The sequence below is a fragment of the Culex pipiens genome, chromosome 3, assembly GCF_016801865.2.
Source record: "Culex pipiens pallens isolate TS chromosome 3, TS_CPP_V2, whole genome shotgun sequence".
In the NCBI taxonomy this organism is placed as follows: domain Eukaryota; kingdom Metazoa; phylum Arthropoda; class Insecta; order Diptera; family Culicidae; genus Culex; species Culex pipiens.
The window spans coordinates 141,960,457-141,982,725 of NC_068939.1; the positions used below are offsets into that span (position 1 = coordinate 141,960,457).

Genomic DNA, 22,269 nt, shown 5'->3' on the forward strand with positions numbered 1-22,269 from the left:
GTACAGTTGGTAGCCTTAGCGTATGCCCATTGGGCCAAACATTCAATATTACGCCCATTTGAAATGTTAGTCTTGATTTTAATGTTTTGAAGTATTTTTTTCGAAAAGATCGGAAAATTTCACGAATGTTTCATATTTTAACATTGTAAATCGGACCTATAGTTGCTGAGATATCGACATTAGAAAATGGTGGGTTGTTTGGGTGAGACTTACAAAACATCAATTTTCCTGTTTTTTAACATTTGCATGGCAATATCTCAGCAACTATGGGTCGTATCAACAAAGTCCGAAAAAGCAAAATGTAGAGAATTTTCTCAGCTTTTCAAAAGTATTTTTTTCAAAGGTGGGCAAACATGGGCACCAATTTAAAAAAATGAAAAACTGCGACTATTTTCAAAAAAGTTACCTAAAAATGGCTATAACTTGAAAACGGTGCAAAAATACACTTAAGTACTTTTTGATTGCAAATTCCATTTTACATCGAAAAATGAAGTTGAAAAATTTTTGCGACCAATATTTCGATTTTTTGAAAAAATCTGTATTGATTCAAAAAATCATAACTCGGTCAAAGATTTTTTGCCCATTCTGGAAATTTCTAAAAAGTTGGCATTTTATGTCCTCTAAAACATACATACATGTTTTTTTTTGCAAATCAAGTTGTAATGACAAAAAGTGAAATTAAAAATCACCAATTTTTTTTTACCGTGTATCATTTTTTTTCAGTGTAGTCTATATCCATACCTACAACTTTGCCGAAGACACCAAATCGATCAGAAAATTCCATCAAAAGATACAGAATTTTGAATTTTCACATATCAATTTTGTATGGACAGCTGCCAAATTTGTATGGAAAATTATATGGACAAACTAATGATGCAAAATGGCTTTTTTGGGCATACCGAAGGCACCAAAAAAGTTTCAGCCGGATTAAAAAATACAAAAATTAAAATTAAAGAAAAAAAGACCGATTCCGTAGAGAACTGCTCTGCTCTAAATGATTGATGCCGATGAGCTCAAGACGCGGCCGCTCGCCTGTGCTTTGAATTGTCAAGCAAAAAAGCCTCTCCGACCACGATTGTTGAGGCTTGTGAACTTTAGCGGGACTGATTAATATATTAACTCAAAACAAACAAGAAAATTGAAAGCATTTTCAGTAGGATTGTATTGCGATTTGTATGGAGGCAAGGATTTTAGGACAAAAAATAGGTATTCGGACTCACGAATTGTGTTAAATGTAAAATTTTTTGAATGGCTAAATTAGATTTTTATGGAGAATAAAATATCAATTCAACAAGGAGAACTGTCTAAACATTACTGCACGGAGAAAAAAAGAGTTCCGAAAATCGTGAACATGCGTTCATGAAAATGGAAATCCCGAACAAAGTGTTCAAATTGCATGGTACGTTTTCCAAAAACGTGAATTATGAACATTTTGTTCGTGGTTCCATTTTTCATGAACTCATGTTCACGATTTTGGGAACTCTTTTTTCACCGTCAAATGGGGTGTAAACGGAACAATACTTTACCCCACGTTCCGGTCATTAGTGACAAAAGCCCTACAAATAATATCCGTTTATTTGGCTCGCGGTTCCCGTCAGTGAGTTATGCAACTCGACTTGTCCATCTCTCTACCTTCCACTACTCTCATTACGGACATAGCCCGTCCGTTCGTCCATCCATCAATCGCCATTCTCCGATGGCCATTGATAACTCCACGCGGCTTACACAAATTGGATATTCTATAATGGTATATAGTTGCTCGTCGTGGGACGAGAATGCATTAGCCTCAGCACAAAAAAGGAGGACAAACGTGTAAGTGCTGCCACCTGGAGGGCAAAAACCCCCACACCAAAAACTTCACCCAGTCAGACATGACCGAGTACGGCTACACTCACTGTGGGGACGGGGGGTCAAGAAGTGCAAAAAAGAACTCCCAAAGCATAATACAAAATCAATAAACATAAAGCACAGTGGAGCGCAATGAGTGCAAGTCGTTTCTTTATGTTTTGTTGATTTCTTTCATTTTCCCCCGATTCATAAGCTACGACCCCGCGTTCCACTAGCAATGGTTGTGTGGCTTGAATCAACGGCGGGGAGCCCACAAATAGTGTGTCACACACTCACTGGCACTGTCATAAGGATAAGAGCCCGCTTGTGGTGAGTGTGTTGACACATAGTCGGCGGCGACGACCCAACCAACCCAACAACAACAGTCAACGTACCTGTTACGGATGAGACGTCGTCGTCTGGTGATGAGTCCTCCCCCTCACTGTGGCCTGCTAGGCTCTCTCTCTCCCTCACACTTCCTGTTCCTGTTTCCCTTTCTCTCACCACACTCTCACTGAACTGTTTCGCTACATTTGTTGTCACTACGGATGTTGTTGTGCTAGTGTTTTGGGTTGTTACCGATTTTCCACAAACACAAACACACAACACGATCGACTCAGCTGTCAAACTGCGATGAAGCGGAGAGGCTGTTCGGTGATGACGTCGACACTGTCGGTTTCTTCCGGAAAGATTTTTTTCCGTGCTTGCACTTTTGAAGTTTTATAGCTGTTTTTTTTTCTTCTTCTTCGTCACCTTGTTCACTTCTTCGAGTTGTTCTTCCTTATGCTACACGTCACGTCAACGAATGAAAGAGAGTGGAAATTCATTGAATTACAAATTTTCATTGCACTAATACTACTGTGCGAGTGGTGTGCGTCAGTGTATGTGCGTCCGAGTATGTCGGAGTAGCCACAAAGGATGGGCGTGCTAGGGTTTCCCGAAAGGAGTGATTTCTTGCAAAACTTGAAACATCATGCGCCTCCATTAAATTGTACTAAGTCAACATACTTCTTTATCATGAGTGAGACTTGTTGTTTTCTTTCAAAATTGCTTTTCAACAGGGTGTAACTCATTCGCATTTTTAAGGAGACACAATAAGCATTATCCGCATTATTAAAATTTTATGGAGACGCATGATGTTTTACGTTTTGGTTTTGGGCACAGTCAACTGAGGTGAATAAAAGGCGACTAAGAGGGCTATTACAAACAAACATGGTGGATTGTAGAATAACAATGCGATAGTTTCAATTAGAGCAGATTTAGAGAACAGCATCAAAATATACATTTTGAATTATACCCATATAAAGTCATTTTTTCAGATTTTCCCAAACCAATTCCACGATATATCGTTAACATTTACTGGTTTGCGGTGGATAACAATGAGAAGGCTGTTAACAGAAATAGAAAGCTTCTGGGATATGTTGATGCTGCTTTAGAATTTTGAAAAAAAAAAACGTTGTCAAGGTTTCAGATAAATATGTGGTTATACAATGCCTAAGCAAAATATATTTCATGTTTTTGTTTTCCCGCCTCCTTCAAACATTTTCCGGAGCAAAAAAAATATTGTAGAAAACATGTAAACTATTTTCGATACTTTTTATCCTGAAATTCAAATTCAGACTTTGCTTTTTGCCACTCGAAAATTGAATTTGTCACTCGAAAATTTAACTTCTTAAATATACCTTCTAGATATACCTTCACATCTGTGGGGATGTGTGTAGACATAATTTTTTTTCCACACGATTTTCTCAGAACTGGCTGAACCGATTTTGGCCGGGTCAGCATCATTCGATTCGTTTTGGGGTCCCATAAGACCCTATTAAAATTTATTCTGTTTAGTAAAGTATTCAAAAAGTTATGCTAAGAAAAAGATATTTGTATCTACAAAAAAGGGTGATTTTTTGCATAACCTCAAAAGGCCGGGTCTTTTTGTTTACGTGCGAGAGTCGCGCCAGATGCGAAACGCCCGGTTGCCACATTGCTTCAAATGAGAGTCTGCATGTTTTCTGGAAAAGTCTGTATCAGGTATATATTTTTTCATAAACTTATTTTCATTATTACTTTGTAAATATGAGGAAGGCACCAACCACCAAATGGTGGATTAAGAAACGTTTTTCAGTTAAAACGCCCAGTCGTCACGAGATACAGGGTGGCCAATCAAATCCTACTTTCGAATTTCCGTATTTTCTAGAACCTCTAATAAAAGGATTTTTTACCCAAAACTTGATAGTCAATCGAAAACTGTTCATGAAAAAAATCTTTCTCGCCAATCGAACAATGTTTTAATAGTAGTTATGCAACAAGTTGCTACAAGAGGTTTTTTTCAGTACGAGTCGTACATTTATCCAACGAGGTTCACAGAGTTGGATAAATACGAAGAGTGCTGAAAAAATCAAGTTTTGCAACGAGTTCCATACAACATTTTTTGCAATTCCAAAAAACACGCTGAGTGAAATTTTAAGTTAAATTTTCATGTATTTTGTCAATAAATCGTTTAAATCTAAAAAAAAAACAGAAAAGTGTTACTTTTCGAAACAAGTGCTGAAAAGTTCAACATTTGAGTGCTGAAAAGTAGAACTTTTCAGCAATTATTTTGAAAAGTGTTGCTATTCGATTCTGTTATTTTTGGTACAGAAAAGTAGGCTATTTCGTCGTTCAAGAATGACAGGAAAAGTGAGTAGTTTCACGACGGAATTGCAAAAAGTATTTTTTTAAACGAGCTATTGGCAAAAAGCTGAAAAGTAAAAAAAATCTTAAAAATTTATAAAATTTCATGTTTTGCTTATAAAGTTTACGAACATAAATATTTTGTTCCCTGATGGCAAAAGTTAAAAATGATCAAGTCTGAAATTGTATTCTAATTATGTTTTAAGTTTTAATTATTTCAACAAACATTTAAATTTTGAGAATTTATAAACAAATTATTTTATATTTATACAGCAATTCCATTTGAAAAGAGCCTAAACCGAAAAAAAAGTTCTCCGATCGGGCTCAAAATTTTTCTGGGGGTTCCTTGGCCAAAATAATTAGACCCGTATTTTTTTTTTGTTTGGCCATTAGGGTGACCTACATCGTGCTAGGGTGGTTCGAAAAATGGCAATTTTTGTCATTTTTCGCAAAAACCACTTTTTTTTGAAAAATCATATCTCCGCGCCATTTTATCCGATTTTAGCTGTCTTAGACGCAAAAGAAAGGTGATGAGTTTGGCTATTTGAAAAAAATAGTAAGAAGTTCCAAAAATCTAGCTTAACTATTGAAAAAGTCGTATGAAAACTTAAAATGGCGTTTTGACCGTGTCTGGACCAAAGAGCCTATGTCTGAAAATATTTTTATCGGATTCCTCGGAAAATTTCACAAATATTTTCAAAAATTGGCGATGTCGAACCGTACGTTTCCGAGATATGATTTTTTGAAAAAAAAAACTACGTTTTTTGACGCGCCGCGCGCAAAAACAGGAAAATGACGAAATCGGCAAAAAATCATTTTTTTCACTAAAACTGCGATAACATAAAAATTTCAGCGATGACCTATACATGTCTGGGTACCAAAAGTTGCGTCTTTCAATTACGAACATTTTGATACCCAGACATGTATAGGTCATCGGTGATTTTTTTTAGTTATCGCAGTTTTAGTGAAAAAAGTTGAATTTTTGCCGATTTCGTCATTTTCCTGTTTTTACGTGCGGCGTGTCGAAAAACTCAGTTTTTATTTTCAAAAAATCATATCTTGGAAACGTACGGTTCGACATCGCCAATTTTTTGATATGTTATGTGAAATTGTTCGAGTAATCCGATAAAAATATTTTCAGACATAGGCTCTTTGGTCCAGACACGGTCAAAACGCCATTTTAAGTTTTCATACGACTTTTTCAATAGGTAAGCTAGATTTTTGGAACTTCTTACTATTTTTCTCAAATAGCCAAACTCATCACCTTTCTTTGGCGTCTAAGACAGCTAAAATCGGATGAAATGGCGCGGAGATAAAAAGTGCCATTTTTCGAACCACCCTAGCACGATGTAGGTCACCCTAATGGCCAAACAAAAAAATATGGGTCTAATTATTTTGGCCAAGGAACCCCCATACAAATTTTGAGCCCGATCGGAGAACTTTTTTTTCGGTTTAGGCTCTTTTCAAATGAAATTGCTGTATAATTAGTTTCCTTTTGAATTTTGTAAACTTCAATAATGATAATGATAATGAAAACCTGAACCCCTGAACCAGAGCTTTTTGTCACCCAATCCCCTTTCTCCTTTGAAATCGTCTTGAAACGTTAGGAGGCAAAAACATATTTTTTCAAAAAATTTCAAAATTTTACGGAATTTTTTAAGTGCAATCAACTTTATTCAGCTTAAAATGCATCGCTCTGCGTTTAAAATCACTCCTAGTATGTTCGGGTTTATTAAAAAAATAGAATTTTAGTAAATTTTCGATGAACATAGGGGAGAGTGGGGAGACTTGATCCCCTTTTTTTGTATCGCACATAATTCTGTCAATTTCTCACAAAGCTATGAACTTTTTGCATGAATTGAAAGCTTAGACATTCAACTATGTTTGCCCCCCCCCCCCCCCCCCCCCTCGGCTACAGTGGAGGAACTAAAACATTTTAAAATATTCGCAATTGAACTTTAAATTGTACAAAATATAACAAATTATTAATTAAACTAAAAAGTAATTTTTGAACAAGTATGCTTGTATCACAAATTTCCTACTTTTTCACAATTTTATGAGGATTTTGACGAATTCCCGCCTTTTGCTCGACTTTACCGATTTTCCTTGAGTGGTCACCCTGCGAGATATCAAAAAATGGATCTCGAATTTTTGATCAGGCAGAGGTCATGTAAATTTTTGGCGATGCAAAACTAATCACTTGTTTGTGTTAGAGTTAGTAGTTAGAGTTATCATGAGGAGGTTAAAACTTTGAAATACCAATAAACCTGTTAACAGTTTAGAACATATCAATAAAATCATGAAATAAACTTTAAAAAATATTATTGTCAAAGAGTTTACAACAGCCATCAACAACATGAGATATAATAAATAACATTTTTCTAATGTTTTTAAAGATTTCAATGAAAACAAGAAATCATTTCTAATTGCATTTGGAATAACATTTACCAATCTTCGTTTTCTTGAATTGCTTGAAACTTATAAAAATGCTCAAATAATTTAGATCAAAAACCATATGGTTTTGCATAACCTATTTATGGATCAAATAACTAAATCTCCTGAAAAAAAAACAAAAACAAAAAAAAAACAATGAAACAGGTAAACATTACAAAAAAAAATACACATTTCGAGGACATCCTAACTCAAAACCATGGAAAATTCAATCCACGAACACGACTTCAATTCCGCGTCGCCACCTGAATACAAATACAGCACTCTTCAACGAACTCCAACCCATACAAACAACCATCGTCGTCGCCAGGACGAAGCGGTGGCTCCTGTAGCGACGTCGTCGTTTTTCCGACTTTTCCGACACACACACACACTTGCACCTACCCCGCACACTTTTGACGTTCCCTCAAAGTGACAAAACCGAGCCGAGATATCATGTATTACATCAAAATTTTCACTTTTCTTTTGTCTTCAAGGGGTTTGGGGGGTTCGATTTTCGGTCTCATGTTTCACAAACGCCCCCCTTGCCGGTGGAAATTTACAAAATTTGCCTTTTCACTAAAATACGTTGAACGAAAATAAAATACGAGACTCAATCAATTGGACTAAATGGTGTTTTCTCGTTCGAAATTAATCTAGCTTCCCCCTGTCGGAGTCGGTGGTTTGGGGACATTCCACAAGTTTCCACGATGACATGAATAAATTTTCACGACACACACAATCGACACACTGAATCGAGAAAAAAATAAACACAAAGGAAAATAACCCAACAAACAAAACACAATTTTTCCAACAGCTCATCAAACCTATTTGTTCGTGTGTGTTTGTCTATTTCACGGTAAAATGTAAATTATGTTCTCCCCCACACTTCACCCCCCACCAGGTGAAAAAGACATGTTCCGACCTTGTCCCGGCACACACCCCTTACCCCTCACGAGAAGAAAAAGGAAAACGTTTTCCCGGTGGAACTGCCTCCCAAACGATGAAAGTGTCCTTAGTGATAGTGCGCCGCAGGCTTTCACTTGACTTGGCATAAATTAACACACACTCACAAACGCTGTTAAAAAAATGGCACTAAAACTAAAACAAAAAAAAACATAAAGAAAATCGCGCGCGCCCGTCCACTTCTCGGAACAATCAGTAAAAATCGAGTTTTTCTTACACTCTTACCCGAGTTTTGACAAAGAACGAACGACGAAAACCATCGACTCGAGCTGTGAACGGCCAAACACGAACTGAGCTGTCTTTCTCCAGAGATTTTTCACTAGAATGAAATCGGGCACGGTGTGTCTGTGTGTGGGAACTGTGGTCACACACTTTGATAACTTTGCGTTGTGGGGAGAGAGTGAGCGCGAAATTGAAGAGTGTGGAGCAGGAGAAAGAGAGAGTTAAGTAGTGCAAACATAATGAGTGTAGGGGAGAGATGGATTTTTTTGAAGAAACAAAAAACTAATTACCTACAATATGAATAACAAAAAAATAATAAAGGCCACCAGATTTCGATTTTCAATTTCCCGGTTTTTTCCCGAGACCAGAAGGAATTTTCCGGAATGTTTTTAAACCAAATTACAATGTTTTTTTTAGGCTAACGTTGGTATCAACATACTTTTGGAACGCATACATTTGGTTCAAAGTTTGAGTTCCTCAAGAAAGCTTTCAAATATCTTGAGTACAAAGTAAGTAAGTTGAAAACGAAGCCGTTTTTATCTGTTTCCAATCCAAATCTCTAATTTTTCTAATGATTGGGATTTTTCATCATCATGTTCTATAGATTTTACAAACTAAAAATAAAAAAAAATCTTTTTTATTTTTTAGAATAACATAAATTATTATTAGAAAGCAGGAAATGGCATTTACAATTTATTAATTTAGTAGAAAAGATTTGCAAAAATACATTGTTATCAACATTTATATAAATGCTCGTAAAGTTTCTTTGAAAAAAGGTTTTGTGTATTCAAGAAGAACGATTCTTCCAAAAATGATCAATTTCTGTGAAATAATTATTATTTTTTGGTGAGTACTTTTTTTTTTAACCAAAAAAGTCTTTTTGAATCATTAGTCCAAACAAAAATGTATACACTTTGGCAGCAGTGCAGGAAAGTTCCATACAAATGTAAAAAAAATCGGTATCTTGACACTTTTTTTTATCGATTAAGTATCTTCGGTAAGTTGATTGATGGGATAAATTTTCGAAAATAATTTTAATTTAGAAAAACTGTCTGAAAACCCCAAAACACAAAATGGTAAAAAATCATAAAAAATGATCGAGTTGCGATTTTTTCAACACATAAGGCTGGTACAAATTTTATTTAAAGTTTTTGTCCCTCCCTTCAAAGTTGCCCCGAAAAATCAGGGGGCAAAATTTTTTTTCATAGAACATCTAAATTTCAATCGAAAATTGAGTGCAATCAGCTGAAATCTCTTTAAAATACATTCCCCTGCGTTTGGAATCATTTTTAAGCATGTTTGGGTTGATTTAATAATCTTTTGATTTTTTTTTTTAATTTTCGGTCTTTAATATCGCAAAAAGTTTTTTTCCGTACATTTTTTGAAGACTAATGATTGCAAAACAACTGAACTAGTGTAAAATACATTTTTAAACACTTTTTGCATTCAAATGTTGAGGCTATGGCTTGTTCTTTTTTTTATATATATATACAGCAATTCCCCACGAAAACAGCATGGAAAAAAAACAAAAGTGATCGGATCGAGTTCAAAAATTTTCTGGGGGTTCCCTGGCCGAAATAATTAGACCCGTATTTTTTTGTTTGGCCATTAGGGTGACCTATGTCGTGTTAGGGTGGTCTGAAAAATGGCAATTTTCGTCGATTTTCGCAAAAACCACTTTTTTCGAAAAATCATAGCTCCTCGACATTTCAACCGATTTCAACTATCTTACACGCAAATGAAAGGTGATAAGTTGGCCTTTCAATGAAAAATAGTAAAAAGTTTGGAAAATCTAGCCTAACATATGAAAATTGCGTATGAAACTTTAAAATGCCGTTTTGACGGTCTCTGGACCAAAGAAATAGTGGAAATATTTTTATCGGATTCCCCGGACATTTTTACTTAACATACTAAAAAATGGGAGGAGTTCATTAACAGGATTCCGAGATATGATTTTTTGAAAATAAAATCCGTGTTTTTCGACGCGCCACGCGCAAAAACCGGAAAATGACGAAATCAGCAAAAAATCAACTTTTTTCACTAATACTGCGATAACTTTGAAATTTCAGCGATGACCTATACATGTCTGGGTACCAAAAGTTGCGTATTTTAATTACCCGATGACCCGATAACCCGATGACATACATTATGTACATTTCTTCAAATCAGTTTTCTTAGTAAAGCTTCAAAATAAAATGTTTTTCTGTATTTCTTAAACTATCTGCTGAAAATGCCAATATATAGATTCTTTCTGTAAATTAAATTTTTATTGACTTTTTTTTATTTTTTCTATTATTTTTTCTTCTATATTAAAAAAAAAAAATTTTGTATAAATTTATGATGACCAACGAAATGTTTTTGGAACAGAGATTTTTTTAACTGCTCAAAATATACATTTGAAAGATTTTCAAAAACTGTTTTGATTTCAGATTTAAACATGCTATTTAATAGTATTTTTTGGATTTGTAGCTATTTTCAATAACAAATCATTCAATTTTATCTTTAAAAAATCGAATGGTTGAGAAAATTGTTTACTGCTTTCTTTGAAGGATAAATCTTGATCATGAAATTAAAAAAAAATCCTGACTTAAATTTTATGCAAAACTAATATTTTAGCAAAGAAAGGTCGAATTAACAATATCCAAATTATGAAAAAAAATGATTATTTTTATAAATATTTTGAATGTTTTAATTTAAATGGTAGTTGGCACAATTTACAAATTTGAATCAAATATTCGTATAAAAAACAAAAAGAAAAAACTCTAAAACGGCGCACTTTATTTTAAATTCTTAAAATTTCTTAACGAATGCAAATTAAAGGTTTATCATTCAAATATTTTTTAAACATTTTTTGATTGGTCAAAAATAATTCGCCCGTAATTCACTGCACCTTAAATATGGTTGTTAGCTTTTGCTTCAAATCAATTTATTTTTTTTTGACATAGGACTATGTCTTTACTTACTATATTGGGGGGCCAGTTCAGAAATTCGATCCAAAGCGTCACTTTTAAGCGTTAAAAAAGGGGACATTTTGAACGCTTATATCTTTTTTCCCTGTGAATCAATCCAGATGGTTGGACCACCAATCGAAAGAGGAAGACTTCAGCTATTATTTAACTACATAGATAGTCTGACTAAACATAGTTAAAGCACTTAAAACATGCAATCAAAATGAGTAATTTTTCAGCACAAATCGGACAGATGACCAATCAGAGCGAGCGTATGCATTCGAGACCGCGCCCCTTTTGTGCCGTTCTCCGGCTGTGCCGCTATTTAAGCAGAAAATTTCGCAAAAGCAAGTCACTTTGGAACGAGCACTCGAACTGTGCACGTCGGGCCGGCGCGGAGCAGCAGCAGCAGCGGCCAGTAGAAGAAGAGGACCAGCAACCAGAAGGAAGAACCACCGGCAGCAGAAGGAGGAAATTCGAGCGAAGCGGACTGCGTGGAAGTCGCTATGATGCGGCGGTTCTCATGAAAAATGGCCAATTCGACAGTGGTGGCCAAAACCAGGAGTGGCCGGTGGCCTCATAGAAGGTTCCCCCGGGGCTTGGGGGGACATTTACAGAAACATACGAGTTGTGGCAATATGGGTATCAAAATTCATGGATTTTTATACTGAACATAATAATGGCCATTTCGACAGTAGTGGCCACAACCTGGAGTGGCCGGTGCCTTCAAAGAAGGTTCCCCCGGGGCTTGGTGGGACATTTACAGAACCATACTAATTGTGGCAATATGGGTATCAAAATTAATGGTTTTTTATACTGAACATAACAATGGCCATTTCGACAGTATTGGCCACAACCTGGAGTGGCCGGTACCCTCAAAGAAGGTTCCCCCGGGGCCCGGGGGAACTTTTACAGAACCATACGAGTTGTGGCAATATGGGTATCAAAATTCATGGTTTTTTATACTGAACATAACAATGGCCATTTCGACAGTAGTGGCCACAACCTGGAGTGGCCGGTGCCTTCAAAGAAGGGTCCCCCGGGGCCTGGGGGGACATTTACAGAAACATACGAATTGTGGCAATATGGGTATCAAAATTCATGGTTTTTGATACTGAACATAATGGCCATTTCGACAGTAGTGGCCACAACCTGGAGTGGCCGGTGCCCTTAAAGCAGGTTCCTCCGGGGCCCGGAGGACTTTTTACAGAACCATACGAGTTGAGGCATATTGGTATCAAAATTCATGGTTTTTAATACTGTACATGAAAATTGACATTCCGACAGTAGTGGCCACAACCTTGAGTGACCGGTGATCTCAAAGCAGGTTTCCCCGGGGCCCGGAGGGTCTTTAACACAACCATACGAGTTGTGGCATTATGGATATCAAAATTCATGGTTTTTGATACTGAACATGAAAATTGACATTTCGACCGTAGTGGCCACAACCTGGAGTTGCCGATGCCCTCATAGAAGGTTCACCTTGGGAGAACATTTATGACAATTTTGCCGACAAATCTATGAAACAAAATAAAATAATCTTATTTCAGATTTCACTAGCAATCCAAAAACACATTCAAATTGTTTGGTCCTATGTCTTTCGGTTATGTCTCTGACATACCATCTTGAACTTTTTTTCTCTTAAATATTTCGCTTGTGGGGTTTTTTTCTGGACCCCCTGAGACCGCTCGTTGTACCCACAGGGGTACATGTACCCCAGGTCAAGAACCGTTAGTGTAGAGGAAAAAAAAAATGCTAGTTTTCACGAATTCTTCATTTAGAATAACAGGAATAATATTCTATTTGAGAAAAGAACATATTGAATACATTAAAGAGAGGCTTTTGTCAAAATAGCATAGCATAGCATAGCATTGGTGTCTACCCGTAGCTGCTACTTCGTTATTGACCAGGACCCCCAAACATTGCTCCGTGGACCACAGATGAAAAGTAGGAACCAATCATCACCCCTTCGCAATTTTCAAAGGTCCCTATCGTGCTGATCAATACCGACGCCGGCCACGACCAGTGGTAAGACACGGGGAAGTGGATGGGAATGTTAGCCGATACTTGAGTGATGGGACCGCCAAATCGACTGCGTCTCCGACAAAGTATCACATGAGTTTTGAGGGGTTAGTAAGATGGGTATGAGGTCAGGATTCACTGTGGTAGGTGATGCGACCATGAGCAATTTGTTTATCGGTTGAAATTTTAAAAATCTTAGGCAGCCGGCTGCGGAAAGATACCTATCTAGGGATTTAAATATAGTATTAATTCGACCGCGATTCTCCAGAAATTCTCCGTCGGCGTGCCTTCCGATCAACGGTGATGTAGGAAGGGCTTCATTCATAAAAATTATTTTATATCATAAGCCTTAAAACATATCCGTCGACGTGCCTTCCGATCCTCGATGATATGGAAAGGACTTAATACAGCAATACGACTTGCTTGTCTCAAAAAAACAAAAATCGGATCGTTTCTATCGAAAACTATATGAAGAGAACAAAAATAAAATTCATCGGCCAACGAACGCGCGAACAAAAAATAAATAAAAAAGAAGAAGAAGAAATCCAATCACCCCATGTACACAAATAGCGACACAAAAGAGACGAAAAAAAAACGAAAAAAACAGGACTGCGCGTCCACACAGGCACCGCACTACTGATGCCATTATTTAATTATAATGACCAATCACCCCATGCACTCGAACAGCGACACAAAAGAGACGGAAAATAGCACGAAAAAACAGGACTGAGCGTCCACACAGGCACCGCACTACTGATGCCATTATTTAATTATACTGACCAATACCCCCCTTGCACTCGAACACAAAAGAGACGGAAAATAACACGAAAAAACAGGACTGAGCGTCCACACAGGCACCGCACTACTGATGCCATTATTTAATTATAATGACCAATCACCCCATGCACTCGAACAGCGACACAAAAGAGACGGAAAATAGCACGAAAAAACAGGACTGAGCGTCCACACAGGCACCGCACTACTGATGCCATTATTTAATTATAATGACCAATCACCCCATGCACTCGAACAGCGACACAAAAGAGACGGAAAATAGCACGAAAAAACAGGACTGAGCGTCCACACAGGCACCGCACTACTCTTAAAGAGAGGCTTTTGTCAAAATTTAAATAAACTTAAAATATTTTCCCGGTTTGTCAGTCGAATTCCCGAGTTTTTTTCCGGTTTTCTCCCGGTGGATAAAAATCCCGGGTTTTTCCCGGTTTTCCCGGTTTTTTTTCCCGAGGTGGCCACCCTGTAATATTATTATTTATTTTTTGATTAATAACCATGAACCGTGGGTAACTTTGATAGGTGATATTTTTTTGCGAAATAAACAAATCGTCACTGTCGTGCTAACTTTTCGTACGTGTATTTTCGGCCAAATTGAGTTAAGAACGTCATTTTGATAAAACTCTAAAACTCTGTGCATTGTTGTCACTTTTCATATGAAAGAAGTTTCAATCTTGTCGTGCTATCTTGACACAGCCTGAAAATTGATGTACGTGCGACAATTGGCCAAAGGGATTTTAGGTCAGAACACGTTTGACACAAGTACGAGCTCGACTACCGTAAACATTTTCAATTTTAACTCTGGTTTCCAGCAACCATTTGCAACCAAACTTCAGGACAATGCACAGAATGGTCAACCAAACAAAACGTGTTTGTTATTGTTTACATTGGGCAAACATCAAAACGCGTCGGAACGTCAAAAAGCGACGTAGGACAAGATAGCACGACTACGTCGAAATATACGGAAAGAAGTCAAATCCCGGAATCGTGAATTGGGTTCATGAATTTGAGAAACACGAAAGAATATATTCACGTTTAAAGTGCAAATCGATTTTTGTTTCTAAAATAGGTCCAATAAACATGTTTTTTTTCGGATTTCGCTTTTTGAGTGTTTTTGAAACCGCTTGGAGTCAGGGGTATTAGAAAATATTAGAGAAGTAGAAAATGAAAAAAAGTTTACTGATTGATTTTCTACGACTTAAAATCATATTTAATGAAAACGGCTCGTAATCCGAAGTGCGATTATCTAAAGGTTTTAAATGTAAAGCACTTAAGATGATCGAATCATGTAAAAAATATTTGTTTCGCTTTTTTTTTATTTCCAGTTCAAAGAGAGTGCGTGATTGCCTGTTCCGTAAAATGCAATTTAGCAATATTTCTCCACCAACTTGAGTTACAAATTCCCAGATCACTTTAAAGCATTTTTTTAGCACAACGCCTCAAAACATACGAAACATTTGTTGTTTCGTCATTTAATTAGAAATCGTGCAAACTACGAGGCCAACAAATTTAATCAATAATTTGAATTTCAAACAATTGAGTGGACAATTCCTTCAAAATGTCAACTTTTAGAATATGTTTTTTGCCCCCCCCCCCCTCCCCCCCTCCCTGTTTTTTTTGGAATTATTTTGTAGGGGAGAAGGAAGAGGGACTTATAACGACTTTTTTTCAATTGTTTTCTGCCACCACAATTTTGTTTGAGGGGATATCTCGAGATGAGATAGACTAAATGGGCTGAAATTTGGGGTGAAGACTCCCAAGGCATATCTCGTGTGCATGACGAAGTCCGATATTGAAATTTTGTATCTTCAGAAAGCGCACTGGCGATTTTTTATATATATTTTTCTTCGGAATTATCGGACAAATAAAACAGATTTTTAACTTTAAAACCAAGATTTTGTTTTTAATATTGCAATTTTGAATTAAAAATTTAAAATAGATTAAATCCTGAAATTGAAACAAAATCTTAGGTATTTTGAAATTATATGATGGCTTATTTTTGCATCAAGTAAAGGAGTACAATGTGTTGATGAGCAATTCAATAAAATTTGAATTTTTCTTTTTTTTGAACAGTTAAATTGCATGGTTTCGTATAGAGGCAACACATGAACTTTTAAAAATGTTGTCTGATCACGCCTTCCGTCGGACGGGGAAGTACATGTTGGCCCCGGTTTAACCAAGAGATTAGGTCTTTAGCTCAATCCAGGTGTAGGAATCGTCTCCCTATAGGTCCTGCCTCGGTGGAGTCGCTGGTAGGCAGTTGGACTCACAATCCAAAGGTCGTCAGTTCGAATCCCAGGGTGGATGGAAGCTTAGGTGTAAAAAGAGGTTTTGAAATTGCCTCAACAATCAAGCCTCCGAACACCTAGTTTCGAGTAGGAATCTCGCAATCGAGAACGCCAAGGCAATGCTGTAGAGCGAATAATTTGATTCGATTTGAAACATGTTTAGTTGAATCCACAACAATCGCCAGCAACACTTCAATAGTACGTTTGCAACTTTGAACCTGAACGGTTAGAGAGACAGCCGGAACCGCTCACAAGTGCTTTCATGGTTACGAGCATGCGCATTACCAAACTCAAGTTTTGCTACAATCGCGAAAGACAGATGAGTTCAACCTGTTGAAGGAAATGTTTCTTCTCGCATAAACATACGCCACGAGGTGCGACGGAACATTACAGCTTGCAAGATGTTTTTTTTTTTGTTTACGACTTCTCTCCGTGCGAGAGAATGTGTGTACCTCTACCTAAGTAGGATTGGCATAGCTTTGCAAACGTTTTTGAAATGATTTATTGCGTTTCTTAAAACGGGAGCATGTTGAAAAACTTGGTTTAAATCACAGATATGCATTTTGGTATCACGAAATGTTTATGAATTGTGCAAAAGTACAATCATGCTGAATAATATTATTCTACGTGAAATCTGTTTTCCCCTTTTTCCTTGGTTTTTTTTTTAGAATAACCATGTTTTTATTGGCTAGGACTTAATCAACAATGTTTTAAAATTTATATGCATTTTAATATTTAATGATATTTTTTTATCTTGAAAAATTATTTTAAAAAAAACCTTTGTTCAAGAAATCGTGAGTTTAGTGATTTTAGTATTTCCATATAATTTTATCAATGCATTTTAAAATATATATTTATGGTATACATTTTGGCCGTGCTTTTAATAGTATCCTCTATTTTTTATGTCAAAATGAGTATGCAGTCATTTTTGTTTTCCCAAACTGTGTTTTAACACGATTCATCTTAAAGGCGTTTATGTTTACGTATTTCACATAGTTTTAGTTTTTAATTGCTATACCATCATTAACACCTAAATCACAAGAAAAATTGAAATCATTTCACCCGAAAAAGCATTTGGATTTATAAACATTATATATCATAATAAATTGTAGAATAGAGTTCGCAGAATATTTTCAGAAAATAAAATATAACCGTTTTATTAATTTGAGCAGAAATCGACGCAGTTTTGTAAAATTAATAGCAATTTTCTCCAAATTCATAAATTTAAGTTGGAGTGCACTCCCCAGTTATTCGAACGATTTAATCGGAAATTTTTAAAATAGAGACTGCCAAGATTTTCAGGCAATTTTTTTCATTTCAAGTTTTGCCACTCTCAAGGGAAATCGCCTTGACGGAAATTTGGTAACAAACATTAAAACGCATTTTTCTCGAAATACTTGGTTTGGCACAATAGCCGAATTTTCAATTATGGGAAGTTTAATAGACATTTTAAATTTTAAACGTTACTTTATCCACCGATGGTGGTTGGTGCCTTCCTCACAATTATGTACATATTTGTTTCTGTAGTAAGAATGTCAAACCTACAAATTTTATCTAAATTTTACTTCTTACAACATATCTGGAGTTTTTTTAAAAGGTCCTATAAACCAAATTTTCAATTTTTGCTTTTTGGGTGTTTTTAGAGCCGCCTTGAGTCAGGGGTATTCAAAAACACCCAAAAAGCAAAAATTGAAAATTTGGTTTATAGGACCTTTTCAAAAAAAACTCCAGATATTTACATGGAGTATGGGGTCTAGATTCCCAAAAATCATTGGACGTAATGTGTACAAATGACTCGTAGATGCTCATAACTTTTGATAGGGTTATCAGATCTTCAATCTTTTGGGCTTGTTGGAAAGGTCTTTTGATTACCTATCCAACGATTGGTCGCATTATAGATCCGGACAACTTTTTCATCAACATATTTGAGATCCGGCCTCTAAAATGTGTACAAATGACACTAAAGTGCTCATAACTTTTGATAGGGTTATCAGATCTTCAATCTTTTGGGCTCATTAGAAAGGTTATTCAAATACCTTTCTAAAAATGTATGATCAGACGGGTTTTCTTACAAAATTCACCCTTTTTACAATCTTTCAAACTTTAGCCAGAATCGTTTTTTAGCATAACTTTTGAAATACTTAACAAAACTTCATAATAGTTAATATAGGTCTTGTGGGATCCTAAGACGGATCGAATGAGACCAGAACGGCCCAAATCGGTTCAGCCAGTCCGGAGATAATCGAGTGCATTTTTTTCGGTGCACGGACTTACAGACATACACACGCACAGACATTTGCTCAGAATTTGATTCTGAGTCGATAGGTATACGTGAAGGTAGGTCTACGAAGTCGAATTAAGAAGTTCATTTTTCGAGTGATTTTATAGCCTTTCCTCAGTAAGGTGAGGAAGGCAAAAAGGGCAAAAGAACCATTCAAAAGCGCTGCTCATTTTAATGAGCGAGCGAAAATAAGTGGCTCCTTAAAAGAGCGGTTTTGCCCACCTCGTGTTTTTTACCATAACATAGAATCAATAGCTATTAAGCTGCTTCAAATAGTTTGAAAACATTATGCTGGACTTAACAAAAATTACAACATAGTTGTATGGATATAACAACTACACTCAACCACCGGTGGTTGGTCACTTTTTCGTTTGACACTTTTTTGGTTGGTCAAAGTCAAACTAAAAAGTGACGAACTGTCAGTTTTTACACGGCGCTCACGCACACCACCAAAACAAACGTTTGGTAGTGTGTGTGAATTCCGTGTAAAAGGGATGTCAAACTTAGAAGTGAAACCGTTCGTTTGACAATAGTTGGTGGCAAACCATCGGGGTTTGAGTGTATTATAATTTAGTTTAACGTGAAGACTTCCATCATTGTCATGATTTTTCCTTCAAAGATATAAATTTTGCGTCGCTTTCAATATTTTGACAAAATTCCTTTAACAAGTTGTTTAGAAGAGTGTCCTACACATGCTGATTCCTTTTGGTAATGATTATCCCATTCCTTGGTAAGTTATGGAAATCGTCATTAATCAATGATTGCCAACTAGGACGTCAATGACTGTGCCACAAAATTATATAATTTTTGAAGTACAATTAATTTAGATCAAAAATTCCTTCAGTGGCTTCAAGAAGGCAACAACCGACACATGCTGATTCCTTTTGGTGCTGAAACTCGTTAAATTGAATTTAATATACAATATTTTATAGTGATGATTAATTTTCTACAAAAATGTTCAACGGTTTCACCTTAAAACTCGACAAAAACGAACCAAAAGGCAAAACAATTAAAAATTAAATGAAAAAATGATATTACTAGCATTCTTTCAACATTTCAGCATAAACATTGAATAATATTTGCAGCGGCCTAATTTCGTTCATTTTATAAATTCAATCCATTGAACCACTCTATCGCCATGGTGAGTTTGGCCATCCACGTGTCCACTATTCACCACTCCAATGTGCCTTCCGATTACTTTTTCAACACGCCTCGGCCCACTGACAGTACAGCCACGGCTCGGCTCGCGCGTGAGGAGTGAAGTTGTTTTGGTCCAAAGAAAAACATTATTGTATAACCGGCGGTCGGAACAAACTTTAAGTGAAATTAGATGATTTTTGTGTGAATTTCTCGTGCTGACTGCACTTTACTATGTTGGCCCGACGACCTGTTCAGGGTAAGATACAGAAACGTTATTTTTTAAAGAATATTTAGTTAAATTTCCCTTGATTTTAGCAATTTCGAGCCTGATTCGGAATTTCTCAAGCATTTCACTCAACGAGACTTCCAGGGCGGCAACGGTGATACCCCTGAAGGCAACATCATGCCAAACGAAACCGGAATTACCCAGTGGCAGCACATCCCGGCTAGTGTTTCTTCCACGTGAAATTTCACTGGACATCGGCCAAGTCCGGATCAATCCGCTGTTGCCACGGAAAGAAATCCTCGACCTGCCGCTGATTAGTCGAATCATCGAGAATCCGAACCAATCCCGGATCACCGAGATCGGAGACCTCCCGCGGTCCCTTCCCGTGATAGACCTGCCCAAGAGCAACACGGTCGACGACGGCGGAATCCAGGCCGCCCGGTTGATCGTGATCCGACGCCGGAAGATGCGCAAGCACAAGCTGAGGAAGCTGCGCAAGAAGATGAAGTACGAGTGGGCCAAGGTGCGTCAACGGCGTGAACTTCGCAAGGAGAAGGCCTTCCAGGCGGATCTGATCGCCCAGATTAAGGACGCCGAACGGTTCTCGGCGGAGGCGTACGTGGCGGACAAGCTGCGTCAGGCGACGGACACGCCGATTCCGCGCTTCTGGAAGGGAAAGCGACTGCCCCAGTTCCTGATCAAGCAGAAGCTGGGCATTGAGTGAGAGCGTGCGGGTCGGGATGAGTACCGGCTTAGCAAGTTATGATTATGGTAATAAAGCGTGTTGACATAAATAATATGCACGAGTTTCAATTTGAATAAATTACTATTGGTGAGAGCATGAGGGGGAGCAGCATGCAATTCCTTCAGTCACATAATGTTGGCATCTAAGTATTTTGGCGATTAATATTTACAGCTAAACGCGTTTTCAATCGAAATTGAGTAATCAATAGCTCAGTAGGAAGTGAAGCAAAATAAATTATTCAAATAGGTAAAATCGATAAATGGATCCTAAATTATATCAAATCTTTAAAATTATACAAGTTTGCTATATTTTGTTGTTCATAATTCGAACTAAAGTTAAAAAAAAGGCTCTACCGCCTCTCCGGCCTCTAAAAACTTATAAATAACACTTCAGTTCTCCAATGTTTTGGACGAGTTGGAAATATTTAAGGTCTTTTCAATACCTTTCTTCGATTCCTCGGTTCGATTCCCATCTGCTGCAACCTTCCATCGGATGAGGAAGTAAAATGTCGGTCCCGGCCTTGGTTGGTTGTTAGGCCGTTAAGTCATTCCAGGTGTAGGAGTCGTCTCCATGCCATAAGTACAAACAACACACCAAACTAAGCCTACTCCGGTGGAATCGCTGGCGGCAGTTGGACTCGCAATCCAAAGGTCGTCAGTTCAAATACTGGGGTGGAAGGTTCCTTGGAGTAAAAAGAGGTTTGGGTGCTCTCCCCATTCAAGCCTTCGGACTCCTAGGTTCGAGCAGAAACTTGCAATAGAGACCACAAAAGACCCGGGGGTCGTTAATGTGGATGGTTTGATTTTTTTTTCAATACCTTTCTGAAAATGTATAACATGAGGTTATCTTGCAAAAACACCTTTTTTAGAATCTTCCGGATTTCAGTCAAAATTGTATTTTTTTTGCATAACTTTTGAAGTACTTTACTCAACTTCATAATTTTCAATAGTGAATTATGGGACCCCAAGACGAATCTAATGAGACCTCAAACGGTCTCTAAATAAGCAGACCGTTTAGATCATGAGCACACATCGAAGCCGATTTTGCGATTGTCCACGCTCCATGCGAAAAAGATTTCTGGAGTTTTTTTTGAAAAGGACCATTAAACCAAATTTCCATTTTTTGCTTTTTGGATGTTTTTCAATACCCCTGACTCAAGGCGGTTTCAAAAACACCCAAAAAGCAAAAACTGGAAATTTGGTTTATTGGTCCTTTTCAAAAAAAAAACTCCAGATTTGTTTTGTATGAAAATTGGGTCCTAAAATGAAGCTTAGATTGCTGATGTTATTGTTTACCGCGATAAAGCTTATTTTTCTGAGTCCAATGACCCTTTGTACGTCCACAAAAAGTTTAAAATTGATTTTTAAATCAATTTGGAAAAATTAACCTCGCGGTCCTTCTTGACAGAAAAGTTCCTACTTGACAGCTCGTTCCAAGGGGACCATAGTTGATTCATCGAAAAAATGTTGTCTAGTCATTTTTTTTGCATTAAAATGAAAAAAAAGTGATCAGAAATGGTTTGCAATCGTGTTTTTACCGTTGTACATAAAAATTGACGTAGGGCTTTAGGACCCAATTGCAGGGTTGTTACGGGAGAGTCGAAAATAAATCCCGCTCCAAATCCGCGCCGACATAAAATCCGAAACCGCGCGAAATTCACGCCATATAAAAAAATATCGCGACCAACAATTAAGAAATTTTATTTTTTAATGAAA

General features: G+C 37.0%; 1 protein-coding gene across 1 annotated transcript; it reads left to right on the plus strand.

The window, feature by feature from the left end:
- The first annotated feature begins 19,679 nt into the window (after positions 1 to 19,679).
- LOC120423377 (uncharacterized) lies at positions 19,680 to 20,606 on the plus strand. The gene is made up of 2 exons (XM_039587161.2): positions 19,680 to 19,839; positions 19,899 to 20,606. Exons 1-2 carry the CDS (start codon positions 19,815 to 19,817, stop codon positions 20,531 to 20,533), a joined length of 660 nt encoding a protein of 219 aa, XP_039443095.1. The 5' UTR covers positions 19,680 to 19,814; the 3' UTR covers positions 20,534 to 20,606.
- The last annotated feature ends 1,663 nt before the right edge of the window (positions 20,607 to 22,269 follow it).

Coding starts and splice junctions, on each gene's coding strand:
- LOC120423377 (XM_039587161.2), top strand. CDS start 19,815: ATGTTGGCCCGACGACCTGTTCAGG. Junction 19,840..19,898: donor GGCCCGACGACCTGTTCAGG/GTAAGATACAGA, acceptor CCTTGATTTTAG/CAATTTCGAGCCTGATTCGG.